Source organism: Cupressus sempervirens, chromosome 4 (genome assembly GCF_028749045.1).
Source record: "Cupressus sempervirens isolate cs-2001-9-10 chromosome 4, ASM2874904v1, whole genome shotgun sequence".
Taxonomy (NCBI): Eukaryota; Viridiplantae; Streptophyta; class Pinopsida; order Cupressales; family Cupressaceae; genus Cupressus; species Cupressus sempervirens.
The window spans coordinates 399,571,267-399,582,991 of record NC_143121.1 but is presented as its reverse complement, the minus strand read 5'-3'; the positions used below and the strand labels follow the sequence as shown (position 1 = coordinate 399,582,991).

Here is an 11,725-nt window from a genome sequence, read left to right as displayed (position 1 = left end):
GAGGTCTCCTTAAATACATTTTTCAACTCTCGTTTAATGAAATATAATAATTTCAAACTGGTTTAAATTTCTTCAATTAATAAAGATGCTTTTTATTGTTGTTTTGTTGCGTTGAGGTGTCACATATCAGATCTTGATTGTAAGTTCCTCCCTTGACCTCGATTGTCTTGTTCGTACAGGTCTCTCGATAGATGAATGCTGTCCATCATTTACCGTTGTTTTCGGGCGGAAGAATTTAATTCGCGCATCATTTTAGGAGCAACTTAAGCTAATATATTTGGTTTATAATCATAGTGTTTTTTTTGGTACAAAGTTCCGTGAGAATGGAACTTAAGACTTCCTTGGAATATCTTTGAAGAATAGCTTTTGTTTTATTATAATAATGGAACTTCACTCTAAATATGTGTTGGTGGTTGAAATAGCATAACAAAGTGGTACTACCCTTTTTGACTTTTGTCGCTTCATTTTGGGAGCAACTTAAGCTAATATACTTGGTTTATAACAATAGTTTTTTTTGGTGGTACAAAGTGGGTCAAGACAAATATTATAGGTGAGAGTGGAACTTACGACCTCCTTTACAAATAATAGAATATCTTAGAAGAACAACTTTTGTTTTATTACCAATAATGGAACTTCATTCTAAACATGTATTGGTGGTTGAAATAAAACAGCAAAGTGGTACTACCCTTTTTGACTTTTTGTTCTTGAGATTGATTTTGAAATGAATAATTAATATCTTAGAAGAATAGCTTTTGTTTTATTACCAATAATGTAATTTCCCTCTAAATATGTATTGGTGGTTGAAATATGACAGTAAAGTGGTACTACCCTATTTGACTTTTGGTTCTTGAAATTGATTTTGAAATGAATAATTACTATATAAAGTGAATACATATATAAAAAGTAATTTTACATGTTCATAATCAAATTTATTTGAATTTTATAATAAAGTATTTGAATAGTATAATAATAAAAAGTAGATAATAAATTGTAAGCCGTCTAACAATTTTTGAAATTTATTTAGTTTAATAAATCTTTTTTATTATTCTAAAATAGGTTTTCAAGAGTCTGTTGGAATCATTGCTACTGTTACACCAAAAGCTCAAGCGCTCAATGAACATTACAATAGCCAAAGTTAAGGATCCATGTGAAGCAATCAAGAACATGTCACAAATATATCAGTTTATGCTAGACAGAGGCACCAACCTAGAGGAAATGGAAACACCAACCTCCCAACAATCCCCCGCTTAGCATGACTCGAGAGATTTGAACCTATAACCCAATGCTCTGATACCACTTGTTGGAACAACTACTGTCATTACACCAAAAGCCCTAGCTTCCAATGAATGCTACAATAGCCAAAGACAAGGATCCATGGGAAGTGGTTAAGCACATGTCACAAATCCATCGGTCTAAATTGGACAGTGGCACCAACCTAGAGGGGATGGAAGCACTGACCTCCCAACAGAGTCTCCATAAATCTTTACAAACACATTTTCATAGGGATATGAAACAATAACATATAGCTATAAATTATACAACATATCCAAACAATAACTCACTAAAAATTAAATATTAAACATATAAAGAATAAGTTGCAACTTGAGGAGGCCAAATCCTCAAACATAATACATAGGCTATTTACAAGCTCACTTAACCTCAAACACGATACAAGAGTATTTCTAGGCTCCCTTAATATGAAAATTTGATTTTAACAAGTCTCTCATAACCTTAAATCCCAACAAAAAAACAATAAAACAAATATATGCACTAAGAAAAATGCAATCTCACAAAACAAAGGAGGGCACTATTGGGCTTTCAAAGGCTCCTAAAACCTTTACATTTGGTTTTAATGTCTCCCAAAACCAATCTACAACCATCAGCTAAGGCATCCCACTATCAAGACCAAAACTCTCCTTTAAAACTTCTATCCACCTTGATAGGAGAGCATTCCACCTCAAAAGAAGAAATAGAGGAAGAGGAAACCTAAAAGGGAAAATGAAAACAATTTATTCCCATGCCCAAGTAGCCATGACTAAGAGAAGACTACATAGAGCAATAACTAATCTCTTTCCAAAATAAAATGTTTGCATTTATAGGAGACATCGCCAACTTAATATGAAATAAGTAAGAGGAAAATAAGAGCATAATAAATTGTACCACATCCTAGACACAAAAAATACCCCACCTCTATAAAAGAAAAATCCACCTTAATAGGAGCCTCATAGTAAATAACCCAACTTAGAACACAAATAATAGTTGACCTCTAATAAAAATAAAAATACTACTTAGCTCTTGTGGGGATAGTTGAATTACCAAACAAAACAAAACAATATGTACATACATATATATGTATGTATGTATGCATGTGTATATATATGTATATATGTATATACATATTAGAGGTTCATAATGGTGAGGGTATCAATTTATGGTCAGACAAATGGAACAAACATCCTCTTATCCTTTCTAATGAGGAATTTTTCAAAATTGTAGTGTTGTGACCATTAATAGATGGGGTTCTAGATTTATTAACTATGTTTCTTCTATTGAATTATTCTCTGGTAAAGTGAGATGGAAGAATTTTTTTAGAACTTTCTATTCCCCCTAGTGTGGGTGTATCTTTAAATCATCTTTTGTCTAATAGATTGGTCCCTTATTCGAGTGAGGTTGATACACTCTTTTGGCTGCCCTCCAAAGGGTGGTAATTATTCAGTTAAAATTGGCTACAAAGAGATTAAGAATTCTCTTAATATGACAATTAAACATAGAACATTTTCCTTTTGTTGGCATAGTTGAGTCTTTCTTAAAGCTAGTGTTTTTCTTGGCTTGTTTTGAAGAAAAACATTTTGACAAGCAATCAATTGGTGAGATTAAATATTGCTAATGCATTTCATTATGTATTGTGTAATTTAATGAAAATGAGACTATAGATCATATCTTCCTTAACTTTCCCTTTTCCATACAATGTTGGCAATTTGTTATGCAAAAATTACATTTTTCAATGCCTCTCCCTAATAGAATTTTGAATTTGCTCCAATATTGGCATATCCTAAGTTATCCCAAATCTATATTTTCTTATCTTTGGAAGTGCATTCCATCTTCTATGGTGTGGGATATTTGGTGGGAGAGGAAAAAACACATATTTCATAACTCACCTTCTTCTTTATCCTTGGTATTATCTAAACTTGAAAAGTCGGTCTCTAAAATTTTGAATGTGTAATAAAAAAAATATAGAGGTAACCAAATCTTTACTTCTTGGGATAATATGATATCCAAATTATGGAAGGGGATAACTTTTCTTCTTTTACCAACATGCCTCTACCCTTTGTTAATTCTAATGTAAGGGTGTCTTCTAAAACACCCCCTCCTAGCTCTAACCTTCTTAAGCTAAACTTTGATGGGGGATCAAAGAGTAACCTGGGCATTTCAGGCATTGGTGTTATTATTAGAGATCATTTGGGTTATGCAATTGTAGTTGTCTTCTCTTATTCTGCCATGTACTAATAACATGGCTAAGGCCTTGGCTTTTGTAATGGTTTAGTTTTAGCAAAAAACATAAGGATTTCTATGTTGCATGTTGAAGGTGACTTGACCATAATTATCAATACATGTATACATTATCAAATATTCTCTAGTGCATTCATTATATTCTACATCAAATATAGGGGATGTTGGATTCTTTTGAAGAATGTTACATTGCCCATACATATAAGGAAGGCAACATGTTGGCTTTTTTGGGTGTTGATTGGTCAATATGGGCTCCAAGGGATATTTACTTGATCTTGACCCATTTCCAACACTCAATAGTTTATTGAACTTGAAAAGAGTGACATGCCATGCTAATTTCCTCATCCTTTTGTCACTCTATCATATCTTGCATAATGTTACATTTTCTTGCAAATGGTGGCTTGGTTCTATCTCATGTGTGCTATATTTGTTTTCAATTAATTTTTTTCATCCGATTGTTCTATTGTTTTAAATTATTGTCTTTGATATCATTTCCCATTGTGTGCTTGAATTTTTATTCATATGGCCCTCCTAACTTTGGATTTTCCATTGGTGTGGGGATCTAGTTTAGGCTCATTATTTTTGTTTTGGTATTGTTGTTTGCATATGGTGACTTTGATGATATTTGGTATATATTGTATTCATTTGCTATTTATTATTTTGTAGTTCATGGCCTTATTTCTTCGTGTGTCAGCCTCTTCCAACTCCTCTTATGATGTCATGTGTACTAATTTTGTGTGGGCTAGTCTTTTTATATTTTACATTTCATAAAGGTATTTGTTATGGTTATCTTGGCTTTTGTTTTCATTAGTAATTGCCTTGGCAGACACAACCTCTTCATCTTCAGGAGTTTTTCTACGAGCCTTGTTTTGTTAGAGAATTGAGGAACCTTATATTTTGTTCCTCGTAATATTTTAATTCTAATTATGGTTTTTGATCTTGGAGTTGAGGTCATTCCACCTGAATAGTTTTCCATCTGCTCCCTTATTTGTGAAGACATGACAATATGATGGTCACATGCAAATTTGTAAATGATAAATTGTTCAACCTCTCTGAATAATTTTGATGTAAATAGCCTCTTAGGCTTATTTTTTTATGGGTAGCAATTTAGATTTAGGTAGCTGAGTTTGGGCTTCTCATGATCATTTGATGTAAGAGTTTTGTGTTTAGGATAGTAGGTTATGATGAGTTTTATGTTGGCTTGCCTCTGGGCATTAGATAAATTTGGATAGATCTTTTTTTGATGTTACATTCGTAGAATAGGACATTTTGTACTTTTTTTTGTGGCAACAAATTTTTATTTTTTTTCCAATGGTTCTTTTATTTGGGACCGTTTCTTGAACCAATTTATTATTAATATAAATATAAATACTTTTCTATAAAAAAAATACATATATTTATAATTCATTATTCTAGAGATTTATGAAAATTATTATTTTTTATTTTAATTTTGATATTTTTATTTATAGAAATGATGATTTCTATTAATTATTTGAATTAATAAAAACTAAATAAGAGACATTTTTTACTTTATTGTCAAAATAAAAATAAAAAGTATTTTATTATTAATTGATACAAATAAATAGATAGTTTGTATTTTATTATCAAAGTAAAATGATTGAGAAAATATTTATTTAATTTTTAATATAAATGTAATCTAAATTTTTTTAATAATATTATTAAAGTAATTTTAGATTACATTTTGAAGATATTACAGGTATTTGATTTTTTTAAAATGTGGACGTATTATTAATTCATATTTTTTCATTTAAGAATATTATTATTTTAAATAAAAACCAATTAATGAATGAAAATGATAATTTGTAATGGTAATTTTACTTAATAAAAAATTCATAACAATTATCTTCTTAGTTTTAATGTCACAATATCAATTAAAATTAGAAATAAATAATGGTGAACATACTTTCATAGTGTGAAACAAATTTTGGAGTAACAAAATAAGGACAATCCTATTAAAACTTATCAACTAATAAATAATATTACAATAATATTACAAAAATATTAAAAACAACTAATATATGTGGAAAAAGGCATATGATATGATGGAAGTGAGTCTTATTTGGTTCATCTTCGGGGTTTGTGCTTTCCTTTTTTCCTGTTCTCCTTTATTTGGTGAGTCTTTGCTAAATCTGCTACTTACTTTGTTTGACATCTCTTGCTCTCTCATCCTGATGATGGATCACGTAATGTGATTCGAAACATCGATGATAAAAATCTCCACATTCCCTGTTTTAAAAAGTTATCATCATACAAAGTCTTTATCGACAGATTTGACAATTAAAATGATTTATTTAATTAAACGACCAAAACGTTTTTGATGCTGAGAGTTGTCATATTACTATTATTAACAATTATTACGACGTCACAAATTTCAAGAAGTAATGGAAAGGTCTATTCATCAAAAAAGTAAGCTAATAACGACTCCAAAGACAATTATGCATTTAATGAAATAGTACTGTAATTATATGATGAGCTAATGTTTAGGAACTGTTACAGATCTTCTGAATCTCCGGAAATATTCCATCTTTGTCGTTCATACACAAACAACATTACTTAAGGAAATCCCACTATTCCCATTCACTCAGATCATCAACAAATATGGGAGTTCTTAACTTTCCTCTCATTCCAAATTCTGCCAGATTTTCTCACGGGCGATTCAGAAATGCAAAATATAATCTTTCAACCAACTCTGCAGGTGAAATGCTTTCTAATTTATGCATTTTGTTATAATGGACAATCTGTGATGCCCAGACTTAATATAAATTAGCTTCTTTTTGTTCAGTAGTTCGTTTGTATGAATAGGCATAAATCATAATGATTTGGAAGATAAAATTAGCAGACAGTTTACAATTGGAAGGTTTTTATTCAACACATTTTAAAGTCTACTTTACTTGATATTTCTGTTAGGTTTGTACTATTGGAATCATTTTACAAGTTGTATTTTTAAATTTTAATTAATGATAGTGTATTTTTTTAATATTATTATAAATTTGATTTTATCAAATAGCTTAAGATTATTTAGTTTATAATGATATTGTTATTATTTGTTCAAAGGATCTTTTATTTCTGAGTTTTCTTATGGTAAAACTTCATTTCAAGCCGTCAAATCCACAAATACCAGTCCACTTCAGGAAGCAGATTCTTCCAAGGTGAGTTTATAAATATATAGTTCCACATACTTTTACCTTGCTTTTTTTCCTTAATGTTCTTGAGAATATGGAATAGATGAGACTTTCATTGAGGTTGGAATGTACAATTATACTAACCATTGGCAATGTTACTTGTGTAGGAATTAAATTCACATCCTTGTAACAATAAGCATATATGTATACATAGTTTTCCTTGTATTTTTTAATTTTAAATTCATAAGGAATGACTTTGAAAATTATTATATGTCTATATTTGATTTAATGATTGGTTATTTGGTAGGTTGCTGAGAAGAAAAAAGAGCACATTGCTTATAATTTTGAGTATATAGAGGAAGATATAAAGAGGATACGGCTTTTATTTTCAGAAATTGAAAGAGGACATGGATGCATTTCACCCTATGATACAGCTTGGGTAGCCATGGTTCCCTCTTTGGAAAACTCTCAGTTACCACAATTCCCACAATGTATTTTATGGATAATAGACAATCAACTATCTAATGGATCATGGGGATTATCACATTTGCCTTATATTAAAGATCGTCTTACTCACACGTTGGCATGCATTATTGCACTTAAAAGATGGAATCTTGGCATAAAACATGTGAACATGGGTAAGAATAAATTTGATCTCAAAAGAATATTAATTTTCTGATATTCTCTTTTTCATTATTATAATTATGTTATGATTTTATATTTTCAAACAACAATATAAACAATAGTATATGTGTTTACAAAACTTTAGATCATTTTACTTTCTTGTACAGGTTTGAGTTTTATAAGAGAAAATATAGGAGAAATAATCTATGAGGATTGGTATAATCCCACTGGATTTGATTTGATCTTCACTGCAATGTTAGAAGATGCAAGAGAATTATGCTTAGACCTCTCTTATGACTCATGTCCTATAAAATTGATGTTAAATAAGCGAGAAGAAATCCTAAAAAGGTAATTTTACAATTGGATTATTTGTTCAATACTTTTAAGTCCTACTAATTATTTTTGTTTACTCTATAATTTATTGCATTCATGTTTTTGCAGCATAGCAATAGATGATATGAATGAGTATAAACCATCATTGGTCTTTCTCATTGAAGGCTTTCGAAATATTGCTGACTGGAATAAAGTGTTAAGACATGAGAAAAAAGATGGTTCACTCTTCCATTCACCCTCTGCAACTGCTTGTACTTTAATGCATACTAGAAAAGCTAGTTGCCTTATGTATTTGAGTTCAATGCTAAGGAAAATGGAAAATGGAGGTTAGTGTTACAAATTGTGTGTATGCTTTGATGACATTTTATCATATTCATGTACATTTAACACATAATTTGTTTTTTGGTGCAGTGCCTCGTGTTTATCCCATAAATTTGGACATTGGAATTTCATTAGTGGATAAGTTGGAAAGGCTAGGTATATCAAGGCATTTCAAATGTGAAATGAAAAAAGTTCTAGATAATGTGTATAGGTAATTGATAATTCCTTTACTTATTATGATTGAATAATATAGTTTCTATACTTGATTTCCATTTCTCTAAAATCAATATTGTAAATGGGTAGATGCTGGAGAGAGAATGACATAATCCAGGAGTTATCCTCAACATCAGACATAATTAACAATTATGTGAGTTTTAGGATTCTACGATGGAATGGATATGATGTGTCTCCAGGTATTCTGAACCAAAAAAAATGCCTTTTCCTATTAAATTTTTTTGTCTCTTATATGTATTTTTTGTTGAGCATGGGTACTAACTATGATGGATATGCCATTTTGTTCATGGTAGTCTATAAGTCAAAAATTAATTTTATACTGGAGTTGAGAAATGCATAGAATTTAGAGACATTTAATGTGATGTACAATAAATTACTTCTTAGTTCCATACTAATGATATCAATACTCATGTAGATGTCTTTTTCAATTATTTAATGGATGAGGATTTCTTAAATTTTCTAAAAATGAGTGGCCAAGATGTGACAACAATGTTAAAGTTGTACAAAGCATCTCAGTTGATGTTCCCTGGTGAAAGAATTTTGGAAGAATTAAAATTATTCTCCCAGAACTATCTTGCCAAATATAAAGAATATGAGACAATGGATATCAAACATGCAATCCATAGAAATCTCTACAAAGAGGTAACTAAATTATTTTAAAGATTGTATTACTAATATATTATATGTTTTTTCATTGAGTTTTTGAGGTTGGATCATTTCTTTTAGGTTGACCATGCATTGAGTGTCCCTTGGGTGGCTAGTGTGGAGAGAATAGAACATCGAAGATACATTGAAACATATGGATTTGATGATACTCAAATTGGAAAGACAAGTTACATGTAAGTTTTAATGGAAATAGCTTTTAAAGCCATATCTCTAAAATGCTTCACTTACCTTTCTTTATTATAATTATATGCATCTAATTTTATTAAGAGGACATTATAATTATTGAGATTTTGATTGTAGGATCCCATGTATAGGCAAAGACTACTTTTTGACATTGGCCAAAAATGACTACAATATGTGCCAAAATGTATTTCAAGAGGACTTAAAGAAGTTGGAAAAGTAAGTCTACTTCTTTGATATGGCAATAAGAATAGTAATATTAGCGTGAAAATATGCAATTTTGAATAGGAAAAAAAAATCATATTAAAGTTTAGTTAGATCATTAAATAAGGTTTTGTTTTTAACATTTCTATTTTTTTGAATTCTTGATTATAGTCAATTTTATGATTGTCCCATTTATATTTAACTAAATTCAAGAAGCTAAAGTAATTTTAGGACTCATGTGAGTGAACATACATTAATTAGAACACCATGGATATGACTGCTTTATAAGATTGATGTTTGCAATGATAGGTAATATATGTAGATTTCTATGTGAACTACTATGAAAACCTTATATTTGCACTAATGAGAGTTTACATTGATGTCTACAATAACAGATGGTATGTAGATTGTAAACTTGGTGACTTGAAATTTGCTCGGCAAAAGCTCACATTCGCCTATTTTAGTGCTGCCACAACACTTTTTAGTCCTGAAAAGTCTATTGTGCGCATCGTATGGACAAAGAGCCTACTTCTCACCCTAGTAATAGATGATTTTTTTGATCTAGGGGGCTCCACTAAAGAGCTTAAATCCTTTCTTGAGGCTGTTCGAAGGTAATTATATTATGAGTACTTAAAATTGTTGAGCTAGATAGATATCAAAATGATTTAAAATTAATTCTCACATGAAAGTCAACGAAGGTTATTCAGTTTTATTTGTATTTTTATGTTTTAATTTCTTTCTATTATTTACTTTAAACTATATTAATAAATGAGTTTTGGTGAAGGAGCTCATCTAATTTCAAATGACATAATTAATCAAATTAAAATTTACAATGCTATATTTAAATCAAGTTAGAAGAAGATGAAATACACTGATCTACATATGCAAAGAGGAGTCATTAATTACTTACTTCTGATGTATTATTGAAGGTGGGATCCAATGGTGGTATGCAATTGTTCAGAGAATGCGAAAATCTTGTTCTCAACACTATATAATACTGTCAATGATATTACCCAAGATGCTTCTATTTTTCAAAGTTGGGATATTGGCACTCATTTAAGAAAAAATGTATGTATCCATTTTTTAATATAAGCTAATTATTATATTTATTAAACTAATCTATATAAAATTATTTTGAATTTTTTGTTTTGAATAAATAAACATTATCATTAGAATAACCCTCAATACTTTTTGGTGTTTAATCTATAGTGGTACATGTTAGTGAGCTCAATGATGAAGGAAGCTGAATGGGCTAAAAATGGACATAAGCCATCACTAGAAGAATACCTTAAAAATGGAGAAATATCATTTGGGGTTGCACCCATGATATTTGGGTCAATATGTTTTGTAGGGCATGAAATATCAGAGCAAACCATCCATGATCATGAGTACAATAGACTTTTACAACTTGTAAGTATATGTGGGCGGCTTTTGAATGATCTTCAAAGTGATCAGGTACTGACTTCTTTTTAAAAAAAATTAATTTGTGTATTACCACATTATATTTTTGAGAATTAATATATAAACTATTTGTAATATGCTAGATTCAGTTTCATCAATTTTAGATCTAAGTACTTAGCAATTTATTATCAAGAATGTAAAACGAGAATAGAAAGAAGAAATTTGTTCTTTTAGCTTTTATTTTAAATCCTAATAATAGTTCATGAAATGTAATGTGAAACATTGATAGGTAAATCCAACACCAACATACTAAACACCTTCATCCTCTAAGAAATGCTGAAAATAAATGTTTCATATGTCTTTCAGAGGGAGAGCAATGAAGGAAAGGTGAGCACTATATCATTGTTCTTAAGAGAATATCCAGCTGCCTCTGTTGAGAATGCTGCCGAGTGGATTAGACAAACAGTAAATGAGAGCACATTAGAATTGCTGAAAAGTTTGGTCGAGCCGAGTGATCTCCCTCGCGAATCCAAGGAGTTGTTTTGGGCTACACTCAAACTTATCCAACTTTTCTACCTTAAGACCGACGGCTTCACTTCTCCATCCGAAATGCTTGAGAACATCAATGCACTTCTTTTTGATCGTGTATTATAAAATGTAAAAACTAAATTTTCGAACATTGTGATCAACCATTTCTATTAAGAAATTGTTGGAACTATTCTTGACTGGTCCATGGAGTGGATAAACATATTGTTTAAAAGATTGTGAGTCCATGTCAAGAACTAAGTTTCATATTGATTTTCCTTGACAAATAATGAAAATAAATAAAGTTATAGATTATGGGCTTATTATCTCAAAGCATTTAGTTTAAACTGTGTATCTACAATTACATTACTTTGAGGTAGAAGTTATAGATTTGTATTGAAGATATAAATTGTAAGAGTATATTAACTAGCTTAGATATATTTATACATTTATCTAAAACAGATCGAGAGATATCAAGCTCGAGGCATCTATTTCAATAAATAGCTATTGAAAACAGATAGGCACCTCGAGCTTGATATCTCTTGGCGTGTTTTAGATAGATGTATAAAGATATCTAAGCTAGT

At 30.1% G+C, this 11,725-nt stretch overlaps 1 protein-coding gene across 2 annotated transcripts; it reads left to right on the top strand.

The window, feature by feature from the left end:
• Window positions 1–6,087: 6,087 nt before the first annotated feature.
• Window positions 6,088–11,474, top strand: LOC149561735 (ent-kaurene synthase-like 1). Of its 2 annotated transcripts, XM_089825281.1 has the most exons (14): window positions 6,088–6,226; window positions 6,586–6,680; window positions 6,961–7,291; window positions 7,445–7,625; window positions 7,719–7,936; window positions 8,022–8,142; window positions 8,235–8,344; window positions 8,581–8,807; window positions 8,892–9,004; window positions 9,132–9,230; window positions 9,611–9,826; window positions 10,145–10,283; window positions 10,425–10,670; window positions 10,983–11,474. In XM_089825281.1, exons 1-14 carry the CDS (start codon window positions 6,130–6,132, stop codon window positions 11,268–11,270), a joined length of 2,481 nt encoding a protein of 826 aa, XP_089681407.1. In that variant the 5' UTR covers window positions 6,088–6,129; the 3' UTR covers window positions 11,271–11,474. The 2 variants fall into 2 exon arrangements, with proteins under 2 accessions (XP_089681407.1, XP_089681409.1); XM_089825283.1 differs by lacking the exon at window positions 6,586–6,680 and having other exon boundaries at window positions 6,145–6,226.
• Window positions 11,475–11,725: the final 251 nt, after the last annotated feature.

Excerpts from the sequence above, each read along its gene's own strand:
- LOC149561735 (XM_089825281.1), top strand. The coding sequence starts at position 6,130 with ATGGGAGTTCTTAACTTTCCTCTCATTCCAAATTCTGCCAGATTTTCT. Across the intron at positions 8,143-8,234 it reads GTTCTAGATAATGTGTATAG|ATGCTGGAGAGAGAATGACA; the intron begins GTAATTGATAAT and ends GTAAATGGGTAG. Across the intron at positions 8,808-8,891 it reads ATAGAAATCTCTACAAAGAG|GTTGACCATGCATTGAGTGT; the intron begins GTAACTAAATTA and ends CATTTCTTTTAG.